Genomic DNA, 22,329 nt, shown 5'->3' with positions numbered 1-22,329 from the left:
TGAAATAAATTCCTGTATGTGATAAGTAATATGTTTATTGGGATAAAGTAAAACATCCTAGCAATTGACTGAGCCAGTGTTGGCTCTGCAGTTATGACTCAGAGGGTTGTAAGTTTAAATACCAGGACTGCAAGCTATCTAGGACCCTAGATCAAGGCCCTTAATCCTCATCTGCTCAGCTGAATTATAAGTTTCTTTAGACAAAAGCTGCCAAGTGACTAAATGTAAATGTATATTCAGGCTGTGACTTTGCTTTAAAAAAAATTCTAAAAAATAAAATAAAAAAAAAAACACTATGCTGTTCGAAAATTTAATCAGTAAATCAGTGCATAAAGTGTACCAGTGATCTAATCAGAGGTTTCTGAAATAACATTGCTTCATGCTTTTGCTTTTCAAGCTAAAACAATTAAATATTTTCATTTACCGAGTCACCGATGATATCTTGCCTTTCACTTCATTTGTCAATTTAGCGACATGAATTAGCCTCTGCGACAGTTGGAAAGGCACTTAACCATGATGAAAGATACAGACCCATATATAGGGCACTGCTCCAGGCCTGGGGAGATTCCAAGTGCTGCTTACATCCCATATCATCACCTATCCAGCAGCACAGACAGCGGGCCAAAACAAAGCTTGGCCTCTGATACGGTGCATGTGCAGATTTGTTTATGTAGCCCTCTTAATAATAAAGCCTTGTCAGATAACTCTTTGACAGGTCAGTACTGTATATATTTATATGGCACTTGAGCATGGGGGTTGCTGGTATTTTATGCTTGAATATGTTCTTTCTCTGGTCTTGTCCTGACCTGAAATATAAAGTATTCCTATTATTTTATTTTATTTTATTTTATTTAATTCCTTAGGTGTCTGCACATTTTCATATGTGTATACACTTTACATATGTACTTACATATACATATTACTTTTCATGTGTTACAGTTATTATTGTACAGTTTGCCTCCAGAAATCAAATTAAGTAACAAATTGTCCCAGAAAATATGAGTGATAACTTAATATTATAAATAATTGTTTATTTCTGTTTCAGCTAATGGCTGCATATCTTCCCATGACTGAGCCAAATGCTGCTGAGAAATGTTGTATACACTCACTGTCCACTTTAATAGAATTTCACATACAACAGACTCTAAAGTTTACACAGAATAGTAGGAAAAACAAAAACCACTGACTGAGTGACAGTTCTGTGGGTGGAAATGCTTTGTTGGTAAGAGAGGTCAGAGGAAAATTGTCAGATTGGTTCATATAATCACTCTTTACAACCGTGGTGAAGAGAAAAGCATCTCAGTATGAACAAAACATGGCACATTAAGGCAGATGAGCTACAACAGCAGAAGACTGCATCAGGTTCCACTCCTGTCAGCCAAGATCAGGAATCTGAGGCCATCATGGGCACAGACTCACCCAAACTGGACAGTTGAAGATTCAAAGAAAAAAAATTACCTGGTCTTTTTCCAGTTTTGGTGGAATCCTTGGGAGCAAATGCCTGAAGTTACCATGTTCATCTGTATAAACAATAGTACACAAGTAGAAACACCATGGGACCTCGCAGCCATCATAACGTTCAGAAAGGAGACACATTCTGTCTCCTAGAGATAAATGTAGTTTGGTGCGAAAAGTGCAACTCAATCACAGAACAAAAGCAAAAGACCTTGTGAAGCTGCTGGAGGAAACAGCTAGACAAGTATCTATATCCACAGTAAAACGATACCTATATCGACATAACCCAAAAAGGTGCTAAGCAAGGAAGAATCCACTGACTACAGTTTTCATGTGCACATGGGGACAAGATCTTACTTTCTGGAGAAATGTCCTCTGGTCTGATGAAACAAAAATGTAACTGTTTGGCCATAATGACCATTGTTTTGTTTGGGGGAAAACAGGTGAGGCTTGAAAGCCGAAGAACACCATCACAACCATGAAGCATGAGAGTGGTAGCATCATGTTGTGGGGATGCTTTGCTGCAGGAGAGACTGGTGTACTTTGCAAAATAGATGGCATCATGAGGAAGGAAAATTATGTGGATATATTGAAGCAACATCTCAAGACAGGAAATTAAAGCTCAGTTGCAAATGGGACTTCCAAATGGACAATGACACCAAGCATATAGTACCTCCAAAGTTTGGCAAAATGACTTAAGGGCAACAAAATCAAGGTAATTGAGTGGCCATCACAAAGCCCTGATCTCAATCCGATGAAATAAATTGTGGACAGAACTGAAAAAGAATGTGCAAACAAGGACGCCTATAAATCAGGCTCAGTTACACCAGTTCTGTCTGGAGGAATGTGGCAAAATTCCAGCAACTTATTGTGAGAAGCTTGTGGAAGGCTACCCAAAACATTTGACCCAAGTTAAAGAATTTAAACTCAATGCTACCAAATACTAACAAAGTGTATTTCAAAGGGACATTTGACATTCTTAAAATAAAGTAGGGATCCTAACTGACCTAAGAAAGGGAATGTTTTCTATGATTAAATGTCAAGAATTGTGAAGCTTAAATTTATTGGTTAAGGTCTATGTAAACTTCTGACTTCAGCTGTAGATTTAAGGCAAGTTACACAGGTTTGTTAAAGCAACATTTATTAGGCATGTTAGCTAACTAGCAAGCTAATCCTGTTACATTCTTAGTCTGCATGGCAACTTCATTGATATGATAGTTCGCTACTTGGCTGAGATGAAATGGACACTGCAAAGACAGAGCACTATGACAAATTAGTCCCCCTAATTGCCTTCTGTTTTCTTGGAAAGGTGTCTGTTTTGATAGAATGCAATAAAAGCGAGTGTATTTATAATCACTTTTCTAATTCTGACATCCAATAGCACAGCATGACATTTTAGAGAGAAAAAATGTCTTGCTCTTAAAAATCATCGTAGTCTCTGGGGTTTTTTGTTTGTTTGTTTGTTTGTTTTTTGATGTCACAGTGACTCACTCAATGTCTCACTCAGGGGTCTATTTCTAATAAAAATGTATTTAAACATACATATTTTATTATCTATTAGAAGCAAGCACTAATGTATTTAACATTCTTCATATATTTTAGGACGTCATGTTATTGGTCACAGTATACAATAAAGAGTTATATGTGATATTATAAGCCAGTGGATATGAACTACAGTCCTGGAGGATCCACTGCTGGGCAGGGATTACATTTTCCTTTGATCACAAGACTCCTGATCTAATTAATGAAGGGCTTGGCTAATATTTAGCTACTCAGTTGAATCAAGTGTGTCTGCAGTAGGGAAGACAGCCTACTGCAGTTAAAGCACTCTAAAAATGTTGGATTACATGTAACACAATTTGAGTCATTTCTGTAATGGAGTGCTGGGTTAATAATAATAAAACACTTTTTGGGTTAATTTGAGCACAAACTATTGGATTATATGTAGAACCCACTGTTGCCAAAAATTTATTCATTATGATTGTCATTTTAAACCTTATTTTTTATTTGTTCAAAACATTCATGATTATTTACAACCATGATAGATATTTAAATATATTTTATTTAGAAAATGTAAAAAATCATTTGAAGCTTGCATTTACTTTTGTGGAATGTATTGTACTGTATAGTTTTTGCAATGTATTTGTTTTAAAAGTTTTTTTAGTGATTATAATTCACTAAATTATAATCTACTTTTATACACATCTAGTTTATACACATCTAGTTTTCTAGATGTGTGTTAGCTTCTTGCTGGTTTTGACCTTGTTGTTTTGGGAGGTTTTTTTTTGCATGTGTTTTGTGTATCTATCATGGATTTTGTTAACCGTGTTTGTGTGTGTTTTATTAGACAGCGATGTTTTATAAAAAACAATATATATTCCCGGAGTAAAATCAACAAAGTGACATGTGTCTATGTACACCCACTACAGACTCCAGTTTATTACAGTAAAAAATGTAAAATATTTATAAATAGCATTATTTTCAAATATAATGTACAGTATAATCGTAAAACACAAAAATCCCCCCTCCAATTATTGAGTGCATAAATATGTCATGTATCAAGAAACTCTGGACTCCACTTCCCATCAGCCACTGCACTGCACTAGCTGTTACATGACCACCTGCACCTGACTCACGTTTTGTTAATGAGCACTTGTGTGTGTGTGTGTGTGTGTGTGTGTGTGTGTGTGTGTGTGTGTGTGTGTGTGTATAGTCCTTGTTTGCACTGTTTGCTTGTCTTTCGTTGTCCTAGACCCTTGTCGTTTATGTCTCTGTGTTTTGTTTCATGCCACAGTGTTATACCAAGTTGTCTTAGTGTCTTTGTTTCATAGTACGTTCGTTTCAATAAATGTCATTATCTGCACTTGCTTCTGGCCCAACCTTGATACGTGACAGAACGAAGGACCATTTATCAGAAGCAGCAGATCACCAAGATGGACGCCTGGTTTGCAGCATACGAGGAGTGGTATAGAGGACTATTGGAGCAGGGAAGAAGGACAGATGAACTACTCGCTCAGAATGACCGCATGCTCGGGCTGCCGCTGCGGGACAGACCAAGCACCAGGTCACCACCGGCAATGTTCACAAAGGACTACGCCATGCCACGCCGACAGGAGGGGGAGTCTGTGGTCAGGGCGGAGACCAACTCCCACCCTCTCTCCCCTATTATGGCTCTCGCTCAGCCTTCACGTTCAGTGGAGAACGTCGCTCTGCCTCCACGTTCCGTGAGAGACGTCGCTCCATCTCCTACTGGACTCAAGGATTCCCCACTGTTCAGCTATCTCAAAGCCGCTCAGCCTTCCTGTTCAGCTGAGGTCGTTGCTCAGCCTCCCTGTTCAGCTGTGGATGTCGCTCAGCCTCCCTGTTCAGCTGTGGACGTCGCTCAGCCTCCCTGGTCAGCTGTGGACGTCGCTCAGCCTCCCTGGTCAGCTGTGGACGTCGCTCAGCCTCCCTGTTCAGCTGTGGACGTCGCTCAGCCTCCCTGTTCAGCTGTGGACGTCGCTCAGCCTCCCTGGTCAGCTGTGGACGTCGCTCAGCCTCCCTGGTCAGCTGTGGACGTCTCTCAGCCTCCCTGGTCAGCTGTGGACGTCGCTCAGCCTCCCTGGTCAGCTGTGGACGTCGCTCAGCCTCCCTGGTCAGCTGTGGACGTCGCTCAGCCTCCCTGGTCAGCTGAGGACGTCGCTCCGCTTTCATGCTCCTCCGAGGACTTCGCTCCGCTTTCATGCTCCGCCGAGGACTTCGCTCAGCCTGCCTGCCCTGCTGTGGTCGTCGCTCTGCCTTCATGCTCCGCCGAGGACGTTGCTCAGCCTGTCTGCCCGGCTGAGGTCGTCGCTCTGCCTCCCTGCTCGGCTGAGGTCGTCGCTCTGCCTCCCTGCTCGGCTGAGGTCGTCGCTCTGCCTCCCTGCTCGGCGGTGGATGTCGCTCAGCCTCCCTGTTCAGTGGTGGACGCCACTCAGCCTTCCTGTTCGGCTGAGGTCGTCGCTCTGCCTCCCTGCTCGGCTGAGGTCGTCACTCTACCTCTCTGCTCCGCAGAGGACGTCGCTCCGCTGTCCAGCTCCGCTCAGGACGTCTCTCCGCTTCCCTGCACCGACTCGGACGTCGCCCCGCTTTCATGCTCTGGCGAGGACGTCGCCCCGCTTTCATGCTCTGGCGAGGACGTCGCCCCGCTTTCATGCTCTGCCGAGGACGTCGCCCCGCTTTCATGCTCTGCCGAGGACGTCGCCCCGCTTTCATGTTCAGCCGGGGAAGTATCTCTGCCTCCCTGTGCCGTTGTGGAAGCTGCTCGGCCTCCTGGTTCTGCTGGGGACATTTTGCCCAGGGGGCCAGGACCACCAGATGGAGGACGTATAATTTTGGGCACTCCGGAAGTAGCGCCCTTGGGGGAGGGTTCTGTCATGTATCAAGAAACTCTGTACTCCACTTCCCATCAGCCACTGCACTGCACTAGCTGTCACATGACCACCTGCACCTGACTCACGTTTTGTTAATGAGCACTCGTGTGTGTGTGTGTGTGTGTGTGTGTGTGTGTGTGTGTGTGTGTGTGTGTGTGTATATATATATAGTCCTTGTCTGCACTGTTTGCTTGTCTTTCGTTGTCCTAGACCCTTGTCGTTTATGTCTCGGTGTTTTGTTTCATGCCACAGTGTTATACCAAGTTGTCTTAGTGTCTTTGTTTCATAGTACGTTCGTTTCAATAAATGTCATTATCTGCACTTGCTTCTGGCCCAACCTCGATACATGACAAAATGAACATACTTTTCAGAAGACCGACATTTGATTTGATTTGACTTCCATGAGCTGCAAGCCGTAATCATCAAGATTAAAAGAAAAAAATATATAAATGAAATATTTCACTTTATGTGTAATGAATCTAGAATATACAAAAGTATTTTTGAATTAAATTATGGAAAAAAGTTACTTTTCCACAATATTTTAATTTATTGAAATGCACCTGTAATTTACAAGAGGTTTATTAAAGATACAATCCAAAGAGAATAAACAATAAACAGTCCATGGTCATGCACAAAAAGCACTTAACTTCTAGTTCCAGAGGTTAATCAGTAAATGTATCAATATGCTTTATATATATGCCACAAACAGGAAGTCCCTGTTACAACTGGAAAAGAAAAGCACCAGAATTCAGGGGAGGGTGCCCTCTGGTGGTATGGCAGTGATTATTCCTGCTAGATATGACGTTTGCCTTCCTGTAATTGGGCACACAATATGTTTATTTAAGATAAATTCAGGTCGTCATTGACTCTTACTAGTTATCAGTGTTGAAATATACACTCACTGTGCACTGTATTAGGAACACCCGTACACCTATTAATTCATGCAATTATCTAATCAGCCAATCATATGGTAGCAGTGCAATGCATAAAATCATGCAGATACAGGCCAGCAGTTTCGGGTAATATTCACATCAACCATCAGAATGGGGAAAGAAATGTGATCTCACATTCACGGTTTTGACCGTGGTATGATTGTTGGTGCCAGATGGGCTGGTTTGAGTATTACTGTAACTGCAGATCTTCTGGGATTTTCATGCACAATAGTCTCTAGAGCTTAGTGAGAATGGTCCAATAACGAAAAAACATCCAGTGAGCAGCAGTTCTGAGGAAAAAAACACCATGTTGATGAGAGAGGTCAACTGACCAGACTTATTCGGGCTGACAGAAAGACTGCAGTAACTCAAATAACCAGTCTGTACAATTGTGGTGAGCCGAAAAGCATCTCAGAATGAACAACATGTCATATTTTGAGGCAGATGGGCTACAGCAGCAGAAGACTATGTCGGGTTCCTTGTCTATCAGCTAAGAACAGGAAGCTGAGGGTACAGTGAGTGGGCACAGGCTCACCAAAACCGGACAGTTGAAGACTGGAAAAATGTAGCCTGGTCTGATGAATCTTGATTTCTGCTGAGGCACACAGACGGTAGGGTCAGAATTTGGTGCCAACAGCATGAATCCATGGATCCAACCTGCATTGTGTCAACAGTCCAGGCTGGAGGAGGTGGTGTAATGGTGTGGGGAATGTTTTCTTGGCACACTTTGGGCTCATTAATATCAATCAGTGTTTTTCTTGACCATGTGCATCCCTCCATGACCACAATGAACCCATCTTCTAATGGTTACTTCTAGCATGATTATGCACCATGTCACAAAACAAGTCGTGTCAAACTGGTTTCAAGAACATGACAATGTGTGCAATGTTCTTCAGTGCCCTTCCCAGTCACTGGATCTGAAGCCATTAGAACACCTTTGGGACGTGGTAGAACGGGAGAGTCGGAGCATGAAAGTGCACCTGAATCATCTGCAGGAATTGCAGCTCATTTTGACTAAGCTCTTGAGACTGTTGTGTGTGAAAATCCCAGGAGATCAGCTGTTATTAAAAATATTCAAACCAAGGTGTACAGGTATTCCTAATAAAGTGGATGGTGTAGATGTATATGCTGCATCAGGTGTGTTGGTGATCAGGTGTGTGCAGTGATACTTTATTGAAGATTACAAATTTTGTAAGGCCCATTGACTGTTCATGAGTTTGATGGCCTCTGGAATGGTTCATTGCCTTTTACTGTGTCCGTACAGGTCCAGGAGGGAGGGCCAGTCTGTGCCAGTGATACTCTCTGCAGTCCTGACTATCCTCTGTAACCTGATTTTGTCTTGTTGGGTGGCTGATCCAAATCAAACACTGATGCATGTGCAGAAGATTCATTCAAATATCATGACCTTGAATTTTTTTGTCCAGAGAGCAAATGTAACCTGTTCTTAAAATAATTTGGTTTTTTTTGTTTGTTTGTTTGTTTGTTTGTTTTACAGATCATAATGAAAACTTTCCTTAAACAATTAACAAATCACTATGTTAAAATTTTAAATAAATAAATAAATAAATAAAACACAGTAAAACAATATGTGTTGGTTAATTCAGACATCATGTCAACTAAACATCTCCAAATTTACATTCAGTTCAATAAAATTTTATTTGTATTGACCTTTTAACAATGGACATTGTCACAAAGCAGCTTTATAGAGATAAAATATTTAAATTTTTAATTCATAAATGTATCCCTAATGAGCAAGCCAGAGGTGACAGTGGCAAGGAAAAACTACCCGAGACGACATAAGGAAGAAATCTTAAGAGGAACTCAAAAAAGAACCAATCCTCATCTGGGTGACACCCAGACACCCCACATACTGAGAGGGCCTCCGAGGGCTGATCATTTAAATAATCAAAAATTTACATAGTAAAATAATGTGTAGAACCTTCTCTGCAACTCCCTTAAAGGGAGCCCCTTTGATACCAAATATATATTTTTGTATTATGGCCAAAAAGTTAAACTTTGGTCTCATCAGTTCATAAGATATCATTCCACAATTTTAGAGGGACATCCTGTTCTTAGTAGTGTCACTGCCGTGCCATATTTTCTCCACTTGTTAACTGGGGGGTAGGGGGTGGGGGCTGTTACAAGTGGAAGGGACCGTTTTTAGACCGTGTTCAACCCCTTTCTTTATTCTTATGATTGTTTTCAATAAAGAAATGAAGTTATACATTGCATCTACTGCGATACCTTCATGAGAGTAAAGGGTCAGAACATTATCCCTGGTTAACATGAAGACATAATAACAACATAAATCTGTTAAAAGGGCCCCAAGCATTTATTTGTCCAGGGGCCCTCACATAATCTAGGGTCACCTCTGAGTACAAATCACTAAAAATATAACTAAACTAAAAGATAATAAACATTAAGTATGCTAAATAAGTATTCTTTTTTTTTTTTAAGTTGTACACAAAATAAGTACAGGTATTTAAAAAATTATATACATACTTTAAAAAAACAAGTATGCATACTAAAAATTTTAGCATGCATACTTAAAATTCTAGTATGCATACTTGTTTTTGAGTGTGCATGCCAAAACGTAAGTACGCATATTTAAAAATAGGTTTGCGTGAAAGTATGCCAAATTAATATACTCAAAATCCAGTATGTTTTTATTTCAAAAGATTTGATCTACATCTGTAAGTCTCAGGGGTTAAATTAACTTTAGAAGATGGGGTAACTCTACTTCTTTCATGGCTGCCAACAAGGTGGGTAACAGTACTGTTCACTGTATGTTTTATTAACACATCATAACATTGATATTATGCGATTCGTCACGTGTGATCACGAGGTATACTGCAGGCACGGCTCTAAGAATTTAAATAAATTTGTTGTGCTTCACACAATAACCACCAGGTGGCGCATGGAACCACATACTGTAGCTGAACACGGTACAATAAAAATGGAATGTGTGGTCGAATGGTTCACATACAAATATTACGTTTCTCATCAAAACTTATGATAAACCTTATTTAAACAAGTTTCTAATTACAAGATTACGTCAAATATAAAGTGAGCAAGTAGTCTCATAGTACAGGTACTTGATGTGTCATGTGCTAAATTAGTGCAGCGGTAATATGCAGCTTTACTATACTTGTGAACAGGGTTGGAGCCTTAGCTCAATTAGCTGTTTTTATTTTTAAATGAGCAGGGTTTTTTTCACTGTAGAAAGTTCATCGAGGTAACATTGCATGAATTCCGGGTGAACAACACTAACTGGAGGCCCATGCCAATTAGAAAGATTCAGGTGATGGACTATTAGCAGGTTATTGTCATTCATTCGTATAATTCCAACAATTTTTTTTTTTCACTATTTAGCTGTCTTTTTACTTTAAGGATCTAATAAATTGCATATATATATAAAAGTGTCATTTTTGTGATTTTTAGGCTATTGATCATTTAGTACAGCTTCTGACCATCAAATCAAAACAGACTTGTGATTTGATGACATAATTCTTATTTATTCAGAAACAGAAGTAACTAAATACAAAAATGCTACTTTAAATTTGAACTCTGACAGCGTGCTTTCAGTTGATGTACGACCCCTTTTATATTTTTGATGAGCTGCAGAGATATTCAGGACAACGATATTATATATTTTTAAATTTAATATATAAAACAAGTGTTTTATTACAAGTGTCATGTTTTTGATTTTTACTGGTTATGTAGAATATTTAAAAAAAAACAAAAAACTTTAGGCTTTAAAAAAGGTTGTACACAAACTAAGTATATACACAAAGTTTATAAGTATATGTAAAAAATAAATATGCATGCTAAAATTTTTGAGGTGGGAGAAAACAAGAACCTGTAGGAAATCCACACAAGCTGTTGTGGATAAAAATGACATGAAATAAACACGAGGGAGACATAGTATGAGTAATATGTAATTTTATTGAAAATTCACAGGACTGGTTGGATTCACACTTTAAGATCTTTAAGCGTAACACACTATGGTTTATTAGTCACAGAGAAATATAAGAGCTGAGGAGTGCAGGCTGAGAAACACACACACTCTCGTACAGTCAAGGGAGGGGCGTGCAGACATAACACACCCAAAGGCCCCAACGCACACACATAACATTAGGAGATAACAACATGAGACTAAGGTCTCTCTAAATTGTTTTCTCTCTCCCACTTTCAATCCTAATGGTAGTCAGAAAGTCCTCTTTCAAAACATCATGGTAAATTTGATAAGCCTTTTTTTAAACATCATGGTAATGTAGATGAGCTCTTTTTAACCCTATTGGTATTGAAATCATAGTCTTTCTAAAATATATTGGTTATCTACTGTGTAAATACAGTATAAATACTGGAGCTTGAGCTCCAGGTGTCAGATCACTTCTGAGAATTCTCATTGGTGTGGATCTCGTGAGGTGGAAATAAAATCTGGACTCTTGCTTCTTCTCACTCACGGCTAGTGTCTTTTTTTCTATCTCCAACTGGGTTTACAGATGTGAGTATTTGCTTCTATGGTGAATTTTAAGTGTCTTTGGGTAAAAGGCTAAATTTGGGCCAGCAAAGCCCAGGAGGAACCGTGAAACACTACAGAAGTGACCACAGTTCAGCATTGAACCTACAACCCTTGGAACATGAACTCATAACACTACCCATTATGCCAATTTACCACTGCGGTCATTTGTCAAATCTTAGGTTTTTACTATTCCTTATATGTCCTTATATATTCATCCAATTTATTCATCCTGGTCAGAGTTGCACGATCCAGCTAAAGTTTAACTAGCTTACAATATGGATTAATTAACTCAGCAATGTTTACCTAATTTACTAATGCATAGAAGTCTTTAAGCAAAGAAATGTGAAAGTACAAATCAGTAAAAAAAAAATATATATGTACAAATACTAAACAATAAGTATGCAAAGTATGTATGCTTTTTTAAAAAAAATACATATACATATATATATATATATATATATATATATATATATATATATATATATGTTTTTATTTCTGAAGATTTGATCTATGTCTGTAAGTCTAAGGGGTAAAAGTAATATTTAGGACATGTGAAAGCTCTTCTCCTTTCATGACTGACATGAGGAACAGTACTGTTCACTGCATGAGTTATTAACACATCATAACAGTGATATCATGGAAATGTGATTAAAACAATATTTCATTACACATGTTTCTATTCTAAAGGTTTCATCCAAAAACCACTACTGGGTAGTTCATTGATCACACCTTAGGTAAATAATGAATTTGTAAAAATGTTCCACGTCAACCAATAAATAAGGTAGATATGGAGATATGCTTATATGATAATGCTTTAATGACAGAGTTAGCTAAAAAAAAAAAAAAAAAAAAAAACTCAATAAAATGATATAGAATGATCAAGCAATCTTTCTAGGACTTTTTCATTCAGTTGCTCTTTACCTTTCATTTACTCAAAGACTGTTTACTTCCATGTTGCATGTTAACTGTTGTTCTGTTGTATGAATGATAAATAAATAATAATAATAAATCACTTTGTGATTAGTGTTCAGATAACTACAACCACTATGGTTGTCTGTGGCTTGCCCTGTGGCTCTGTGTGTGAGTGCACATGTTTTTATATCTTGGTGGAGACCAAGTGTTCCCACAAGAATAGGAATATCAGACAGGTTTGACATCATGGGGACATTTGGTTGGTCTCTACAAGGAAAATCTTTATACCAAAACTGTAGCTTTTATTAAAAAACAAACAAACCAAAAAAAAAAGAGATCCAAAATCCTTCCTTCTGGTTCCCAAGGTTAAAGTCAGCATTGCACTGTATAATATTCAGCCTAGTTTTGCTGTCACAGACACAATGGTACATTGTAAAGTATAATCCTTGTACATGAGTTGATATCGGTGGTCTTAGAACCACTGCCGGAGCTTTTAGTTAACCACTGTTTTTACCACTGTTTCTGTATTTAGATATAATTATATTCATATCTTCATTCACTGACCTTCACAACTCATATTTGATTAGCTGCAAAGAGAGAATCTGAACATTTTAGAATTTAATACTTTTTTTTTAATCATTATTATTTAAAAATTACAAAAGCCCTGTAGTGAACTGGTATCCCATCCAGGATGTATTCCTGCTACACACCCAGTGTTCACAGGGGAGGCTCTGGATCCACTGCCACCCTAATCAGGTTTTATTGGAGATAAAAAATGAATTTCTGAAAAAGATCCACTTAAAACGATAAATAAGGTATAGATAAATGCTTATATGATAATGCTTAAATGACACAGAGTTAGCTAAAAACAACTCAATAAAATGATATATGATGATCAAATAATCCACTCGCAGTGGTAGCTCAGCGGTTAAGATGCTGGACTACTGTGACTTCAAATCTTGAGTAAGGCCCTTAACCCTCAACTGCTCAGTTGTATAAATGAGATAAATGTACATACATGGAGAAGGTATAATGTGACATGATTTAGACAATGGTGGCTGATTTAGTTCGAGCAGTGTCAGAAAACTTTGCTTAAAATCTCAGTGTGACCGCTGTTATCAAACAGTCTGTTTCAGAATTAAGTTTAAGGTTAGATTTAAGTGTAGCCATAGCATTAATTCGCTGCATTAATAACTATGTCATAGGTCACAAGTTGCCATCCGGGGCTGGGAGTCTAAGAAAGCAAACTTGGCCGCACTATCTCGGTAGGAGGGACAGCATGCTTTCTCCCCTATCAATCACAGTAACAGTAGCCAATCATGAGCATCTGTGAGCTCATACATGTGGAAGGGTGTGTGTGTGTGTGTGTGTGTGTGTGTGTGATTGTTCTTCTCTCAACACTAAATCCTTTATTTGTTTTTGGTACATTTGTGAAAACATGTTTGCATTACCAAAAACTAAGGTACAGTATATTGTGTTCTGAAGGCATGAGGTTAGAGAATGAGGTTATTTTCATTCTACCCTGTTATTAATAAAGATTAGTGTGGATATGAGGGAAATAATTGTGGGGTAAACACTTTTATTTAGCATATGTAATAGAACCCTGACACACCAGTCCGCTCATATCCAGAGAATGTTCTTATCTTATAATTGGGAGGTCAACACCAGCTATCAAGCACAATCTTGGATATGACGTTCTGAAAGGGAGTGAATGTCTTTAATATGGTCATAAAGTGATATCTCTTTTAGTTCATAGATCACACTCTAGTCATGCATCCTGAAGATGGAATAATACTGGGATTATTTCACGTTCAGGGTGATTATTAAACGTGGAATAAACTTTACTTTCCCTAAGGAAATCAATAATCCTAATTCAAAGAACCTTGTAATAAACAATAGATGCATAGCTTCCCTCTACACCATTTTCCAATAATATTGGCACAGACGCATGATGTTAGGATTGAAAACTGTGTTGAGTGGAAAGACCTTGGCAGATATCTCAGATGGAGTGATATGGAATGAAACTGAGCATTAGCAGTCACCCTTCAGGGGTCTCATGCTAACGTGTACTAAATGGGAGTGTAAATATGTAAAGCCAGACTTTTGAAACTAAGACAACTTATCTGAAGACAATGCAATAGATGTTGGCTCATCTGGGTACTCTGATCTCATGATCAATCCATGTCCTTTAATATTTTAAAAGAAAGGTCATGTTAAGAAAATTATTTTAGGAAATAGTAATATAGAGCTTTGGTGTCCAGTTGTCCTGTTGCAGAAATGTGCAACGTGACAACATTTGGTTCCACTCATATAATATGTATATTCAGTGGTTACTCTTTGAATAAACTTTAATAAATTTATAATGTAAATAAACCAATTACAGATGAGATAAGGTAGTTCTTAATAAGACTGATGGGAAAAGACAACAGTGATATAAGCCAAGACAGCATGTAGAAACCATTCAATTTCACTTGGTGGTTTATTTGAAACATGACAATGTTTTACTGCCATCTTTAAAATGGAGGAAAACTGCCATCAATATTGGACTGCACTGAAATGAAAAGACATTGTAAGACATGACAGTCACCTTGTAGTTATTTTATCGATACTGTGAGACACTCCAATATATCTAATTTCATTGCTAAATAAGCTAACTGTAAGTGGAATGACATTTCAGGTACTACCATCACATAAACAATTCATATTTTGAAACAGAAAATTTTTAAATTTATTTTTTTGTCATTTATGACACAAAACTGCCACACAATGGTGAATAAATATTGCCATCAATACACAATTGGTTTCAAATTATTATTTTTTTACATTAGCATTTCACAAACTGTCTCTATACTTTGCACAAATTAATTAAAAGTGACCTACAGCCAGCTTTGAGGTTTTTGTGCTATCAATTAGAATACATAAAACATTACACTGTGTAAAACCTTACAAGAGGAAACTGGATTTTGAATTTAAATGAGTAAATACAGCATTGTTAGTAACCAGAATCTCAGAAATAGACCTCAATTTGCTAAAAAAAAAAAAGAAAAAAAAAGAACTGAAATAATTAAGATATAATATAAGCTATATAAAATTACATGTGGCATATGTTGCTGTATAAATGTTCTCTAACTTTCTAAACACTAGCTTATCATGTCCTTTAAGCACAAAACATCATCAGGTCCTCATCAAAACGTTCACTATAACTATGTCATTGTCCGTGTTAAGTAATTAAATACTTGTCAGTACTATGAAATGTTCAAAATTACTAGCATTAATTGTGTATGATCTAGAGCAGCACAAATACCTGTGTTCTTTGCAAACAATCAGTGATTTCAATTGGAAATCATTGCCCCTTTAAAATCACACAAAACATGTTTTTAAAACCATTATTTTTCTTTCAGAAGTCATATGAATATGCAAATTTAAAAAAAACAACAACAACAACATACACAATCCCACCCCTTTTTCCTGTAAACCAGCAATTCATCTCAAAATATTTTATGACAATAACATTCATGTTAGATTTTCCAGTGGGATTTTTTCATTTCTTAAAAGACTGCAGCAAAACTTCTGTAGTACAAATTTCCAGCTCTGACCGGTCTGCACACTCAATTCCTCCAAACAGTTTTGACCATTTTTTTTATCATTAAAATCTTTTTATAGCAATTTTCATATTTATAAAAGTTACCATACACTTTTTAATTATAAAAAGCCCACAAGCAAAACTCTAGCCTTCCCACTAGCTATTCCCAACTAAATTATAATAGACTTAAACATCTGTTACTGACCTGAGATGATTAACAGATGAAATCACATGTACAGATTACGTTTCTGGCACTAGGTGAAAGGTCACATACTTGACTCATCATGATTCTAAGTCTTTGGACTGCTGAGATTATGATCAAACAAAAAATCTACCAAACCTGAATCTTTTTAGGGTGGCTCTTTGGTGGGAAAAAAATCTGCTTCGTATCCAGCATTTTCTCTTTCTCAACAAAGAAGAACCAGTCCAAATAAATTCAAGCATTCCTCAAGAATAAAAGATTTTTTTTTTAACTTCATATTCAAGAAGTTGTTTGTAGGAATTCAAGAGTACACTAGCTTTTTTAAGAGAATGAGAGTCTAATCCAGTTTACAGAGTCAGTTTACATTGTGCATGACAGGCCATTATGATCAATTATGATTAATTATGATCAATTATGTTCAGACCTGCAGGTGTCCAAGATGACGAAGAGCAATTTGGAACACTTGAGTGACAGCCCACAGTACATTAGGATTATTTAAGAATCAATCATATCAAAAGAGATACAGAAATGCCTTACATTCTGGCAAGCATTGCACCTTAAAATGTCAAACTATTGAAAGGGGGTTAGTTCACTATCAAAGGTTTTTGTCCCATCATGCTCTGGGCCTTGTCCTCTGGATCTCAGGCACCAGAGTGGAAGCTGCACTCAGCGGCCCGGAGTATGACGTGCTGAAATTCTGCAGTCCAACGACCAGACACTTCCAGGTATAACGAAGAGCTTTTCCAAAGTTCTGAACAAGAGAGACAAACAGACAGACAGGGGGGGGGGTCCATTAGATTTTGTAACGTAGCTGTATGGATTAGTAAGGTCCGGCACTGATCTCGTGCAAGGAGGCCTGGCATTCAATCCATGTTTCATTTCATCCCAAAGGCGTTCAGTGGGGTTTAGTCAGGGTTCTGTGCAGGCCACCGAAGTTCTTCCACTCCACCCTTGGCAAACACCGTCTTCATGGAGCTCGCGTTGTGTTCGAGCCCCTTAGAGAAAGTTAACTGTAATGCTACACCATACAAAGACATTGTAGTCATCTGCGCGCGTCCAACTTTGTGGCAACAGTTTGAGGGAAAACCATATATGGGTGTGATATTCAGGTGTCCAAAAACATTTGGCCACATAGTGTATTCTGAGCAATTTCAGCTGCCCAATGGGTCAAAACGTACAACAACAACCAATGGTTTGTTGCATTAGCTAACTTAGATAGATTAAAATACATTCTCGTGTACAAGTTCTCTTGTCCTCCCTGTTGCTCTTGTGTTGAGGCTGTTGTGACACCAAATGTCCCCTTGGGGGTCAGTAAAGTACTCTCTATCTATCTCTATTACGTATTACACATCAGGTGGCATGGTGCGCTGAAGTAGTAGCAACTAACACTGCCTTGTTATTAAAAACCTATATATGGGTCATATATGGGTTTTGTTGTGATTAAGAGGAGAAATTTTGTTTTATTTTTAATGACTTTTTTTAAAGATTTGTTATTATTATTTTATTATTAAATCATAAATATGTTAATATTTTATTATTAAATGTAATTTTTTTTAATTATTATTATTAAACCAGAATACAGACAGAAAAATAGGCAAATTAACCTCACGTGACTTTAAGACCTATCAGCTTGAAGAGTTGCAGGGAAATACTACTTAAAAGTAATACAACACATCCGAACTTTAACCAAAAAAAAAAAAAAAGTGTACATACTTTCCTGAACCTCTTGTATTTCTCCTGTTTTTCCTTGTGGTGTTCCTCCGAGGCTGTGTCCTCCTCCAGAGGCTGGTATTTGTCCGGCAGTACGGTGAAGTGCACTTGTTTTGAGGTTTTCTCTTTGCGGCCAGTGGACCTCTGCTTCTGCGGCTCGCGCGCACACACACGCGACTCTGAGGAAAACTCTTCACACTTCGTTCCCACACACTCTTCTTCACCACAGTGGATGACTTTCGATTTGTCCTCCTTTTTGTTTTTCCGTTTCTGTTTGGATTTGCGAAGTTTCTTCCGCGACATTTTGTGACCCAGCTAAAGCAACTCCGAGCCTGTCACTTTACTGACGTAATTCAAATAAACCTGCGCGCATGCGCAATGCAGGGCAGCTTTTAAATGGATTTGTATAAGAGACAAAACACGTGAGAAACTGGAATTAAAAACTGGTGAAAGTTGGCTGTTTTGGGGATATCTAGCATACCGTGTGGACCTTCATTTGACATTTGCATATAATTCCCTGTTGAAAAAATAAACAACAATAGGAACCCTTATAGAATTTGTAATGGTTTTAATAATAATTTGAATGGTCCCTGTGGGTCTCTAGTGGTAATTTGTTGTCTTTTTATGGTATATGTCTAGTGGATACCTACCATTAAGGACCAATAATGGTAATGGCTTTAATGGTTAGCTGATGGTTTGTAAGTGGAAACCATTAGAATTTCTGTGATGGTTTCTATTGTTTGTTTGGTTTTTTTTTCAGCAGGGTTAATAGATAGCTAAATATGAATGGGCATAAACCTTATTAAATATGAACACCATCTCCAAATATTCATCTTCCTGGTCAGGGTCATGGTGGATCCAGTTCATCACAGTGCACCATACACAGACACATTCACACTCATTCATCTATGGCTTATTTAGCATGACCAATCCAATTACCCACAATCTGAAGAAATCCACACAGACATGTGGAGAACATGCCCAGAGACTCCACACAGACAGTAACCCGAGTTCTGAATCGAACCATGGACCCTGGAACTATGAGGTGGCCATGCTGTACACCACCTCCCATCTACGAATATTATAAAATCAACTGTATAGTGTTTTTTGTGCTTTTTAAATAATATCCACCTAGATAACTGTTCCACCCTGTTCAGGGTGTACCCCGCCTTGTGCCCCATGCTCCCTGGGATAGGCTCCAGGTTCCCCCATGACCCTGAAGTAGCGGTATAGAAGATGGATGGATGGATAACTGTTCCTTACCACGAAGGTTGAATTACAGCATGCTACACTTCACTGCATTAGCATTATTTATTTTTACATAATCTCCTTCTTCATAGGTGTATACGTGCCAAAATCCTAACTTGTCAGTTTGATTTGATGTATGCCACATAGTGTGTTTAATCACATTAAAGGTATATAAAAGGTGTATAAGGTATTATATATATATATATATATATATATATATATATATATATATATATATATATATATATATATTCCTTACTTACTGGAGTGTCCTTAAAACAGACACATGGTCTACTGTTTGTGTTGCTGTGTAAACAATGTGGGCTCTGCAGACACATAGTAATTAATGTCAGAATTTTATAAATTCAGAAATTCATAACTTGTGGTGATGTGTTGAACTTTGCCATCCTTATGTATTTCAGGGCAGACATGGACTAGCTGCTATGCAAGATTGTGTAACTTGCCATTTGGACCGAAGAACATGCAGAGAAGTGTTTTCCCCTAAGACAGCTTTTTTTTTTAACTACACTGGCTATCACTACAGCCAGACAAGTCTGTGAATTGTATCTGTTATTGGTCAGCGCGTAGTGTCTACTTTAAAGACCAGAGTTCAAATATGTCAGGCTGTAGTCAAACCTGCCATTCTTGCCAAAGTTATTGACATCTTAGCATATTAATAAACTTATCAATTTATCTGCACTTGAAGATGAGAATATGTGAGAATATCTGTAGAAGTGCTTGGTGGAAGTGACTGCCGCATCACTGAGCTTGGGTGTTACTAAGAGGAGTGTCAGATTTTACAGACTCATTGTTGCTTCATCAAACCCCATGAGCTCCCTGCTGGAAAAAACAAACAAACACACACACACACAAAAAACAAACAAAAAAAAACCCAATAGAATCCCTCACAGAATTTGTAATGGTTTTAATGGTTATAATCGTTTTTAATTGGAACTGTAATGGTCCCTGTGGGTCTCTACTGGTAATTTGTTGCCTGGCATGTTATTTCTAGTAGATACCATTAAGGACCAGTAATGGTAATGGTTTTAATGGTTAGCTGATTGTTTGTAATGATGTTTGTAGTGGTAACCTTTAGAATTTATGTGATTGTTTCTATTATGTTCTTTTTTCAGCAAGGCTCTGTGATGAATTAAATTGATTCTCAGCATGTGAACGTACTACAGAGTGGTTCTCATTCTCAGTAGAGAGCAAGATCAGCATTTTTAGTGATCTGCATCCTCAGGAAAATATGGCATCAACTATTATTATCAGTGCTTTCTGTTGTCTAGCAGTGAACTATTATGAACATTCAAAATGACTCTGATATGTGATTTCCACTAGCTTAGAAGGAATCAGCTCTGATGATCTAGAACATAAGGAAGCAGAACTGAAGCTTATACCTTTGGGGGAAATAAGTACTGAACGTGTCAACATTTTTTTCAGTAAAAATATTTTCAATGAGGCTATTCACATGAAATTCACATGAAAGACTTTGGTATTAACTCAAGAAATGCACACATATAAAGAAATCCAAACATTAAAGTCCATAAATAAAGTTATGTGTAATAAAGTGTAATGACACAGGAAAAAAAAGTATTGAACACCCAAAGTGAAATTGATTTAATACTTAGTGGAGAAGCATTTGTTTGTAATGACAGCTTCAAGACGCTTCCTGTATGAAGACATTAATCGGCGCAGTATTAAGGTGGGATTTTGAAGTCTGCCAGTACAGTGCGAAGAAAAACAGCCCCACACCATGATGCTTCCACCTCCAAACTTCACTGTTTCTTCTTCTTCACTGATCTGCAGTGCCATTTCTTCTCCAAACATGGTGTGTAGTATCACAGCAAAAAAGTTAAATTTTGCTCTCGTCTGACCAGACTACACTCTCCCAGTATTTCATAGGCTTGCCCAAATTAGTTGTAGCAAACGTTAAATGAGCTTCGACATGCCTTTTCTTTAGTAATTGAGTCTTGCGGGGTGAGCATGAGCAGTGGAGTGCATTGCCTATTGTTTTCTCTGTGATGATGGTACCTGCTGCCTTCAAGTGTTTCTGGAGCTCTTTCCGAGTGGTCCTTGGCTCTTGGACTACTCTTCTGATAATTCTTCTGACTCCCTGGTCAGAAATCTTGCGAGGTGCTCCTGTGCGTGGCCAGTTGATGACATTGTGATGTTGCTTCCACTTGCAGATAATGGCCCCAATGGTGCGTACTGGAGGATTCAGAAGTTTTGAAATACATCTGTATCCGATTCCATCAATATGTTTTGCAACAGTAAGGTTGAAAGGGTCTTGGGAGAGCTCTTTGCTTTTACCCATCATGAGATGTTTCGTGTGCGACACCTTGGTAATGAAAAGCCTTTTTATAGACCATCAATTTACCAACCCAGCTGATATTAATTTGTACAGATAGGAGGTATAACTACTTATGGATTTCAGCTGGTTCCTTGTCTTATCTTGCCTTGGAGAACTGCTTTATCTTAGCGTGTTCAATACTTTTTTCCTGTGTCATTCCACTTTATTACACATAAATTTATTTATGGACTTTAATGTTGTGAATTCTTTCTATTTCCGAATTTCTTGAGTTGATACTGATGTCTGGTGAAAATTTCATGTCAATAGCCTCATTGGAAATATATTTACTGAAAAAAATGTTGATGTGTTCAATACTTATGTGCCCCACTGTATATTGTGTTGTCTAAAATAAGAAATATTTTTCTTTAAAACAGTCATAAAAACAGAAACTCATATAGAGAGTATGATTTATTAATTCCCAAGGAAAGGAAAGTACTGCCAAGATTAGCTAAACTAATTTGTATCTCTGAAATTGCTTACTATAGACTGTTAGTCCAGATAACTGTCACTACACTGATAATTGACCACATCGGTTCTGTGTTCAAGTATCCAAAGGCCCATGTTAGCATGTTTTATCACCTTTTACAACAGACCAAAGTTTGTATTTAGTCAGAGGGAATCTGAGCAAAGTTCAGCACATTGTACAGATATGTTCCTTATTATGTATGAGCCATGAGTTCAGTTTGTGACCAAGGTGAAACTATGAGTCCTTACAATGAAGAAATAGACAGAAATTACCAGCTGAGCTCATTAAGATACAGTATATTAGCTGTTACTGTAGTGTCTTATTTTCCTCCGGTGCTAAGAAACTGTATCATTTAGTAGGCTTTAAATCAGTGCAGTAGTGTAATTTAGGGTGTAATATTCAAAGAGAACACACTTTGCTTTCCATATATTATGGTAGTACATAGTTCCAAAATTTCAAAACAAAAACAAATAAACAAAAAACAAAAATCCACTAGATCCATCCACATAATTCCACTACATATTTTTGTCCACAAAGGCAGCCTGAATGTAA

General features: G+C 37.9%; 1 protein-coding gene across 1 annotated transcript; it reads right to left on the bottom strand.

Annotated features, from left to right (window-relative positions):
• Positions 1–14,582: 14,582 nt before the first annotated feature.
• Positions 14,583–18,079, bottom strand: c9h1orf115 (chromosome 9 C1orf115 homolog). The gene is made up of 2 exons (XM_053633769.1): positions 17,714–18,079; positions 14,583–16,751 (listed from the first exon to the last, which is right to left on the bottom strand). The coding sequence occupies exons 1-2, from the start codon at positions 18,011–18,013 to the stop codon at positions 16,614–16,616; spliced, it is 438 nt and encodes a 145-aa protein (XP_053489744.1). The 5' UTR covers positions 18,014–18,079; the 3' UTR covers positions 14,583–16,613.
• Between the last annotated feature and the right edge of the window lie 4,250 nt (positions 18,080–22,329).

Source organism: Ictalurus furcatus, chromosome 9, assembly GCF_023375685.1.
Source record: "Ictalurus furcatus strain D&B chromosome 9, Billie_1.0, whole genome shotgun sequence".
Lineage (NCBI taxonomy): Eukaryota > Metazoa > Chordata > Actinopteri > Siluriformes > Ictaluridae > Ictalurus > Ictalurus furcatus.
The sequence above is the reverse complement of the archived record's forward strand: the minus strand, read 5'-3'. Positions and strand labels throughout refer to the sequence as shown.

Excerpts from the sequence above, each read along its gene's own strand:
- c9h1orf115 (XM_053633769.1), bottom strand. The coding sequence starts at position 18,013 with ATGTCGCGGAAGAAACTTCGCAAATCCAAACAGAAACGGAAAAACAAA. Across the intron at positions 16,752-17,713 it reads AATACAAGAGGTTCAGGAAA|AACTTTGGAAAAGCTCTTCG; the intron begins GTATGTACACTT and ends TCTCTTGTTCAG.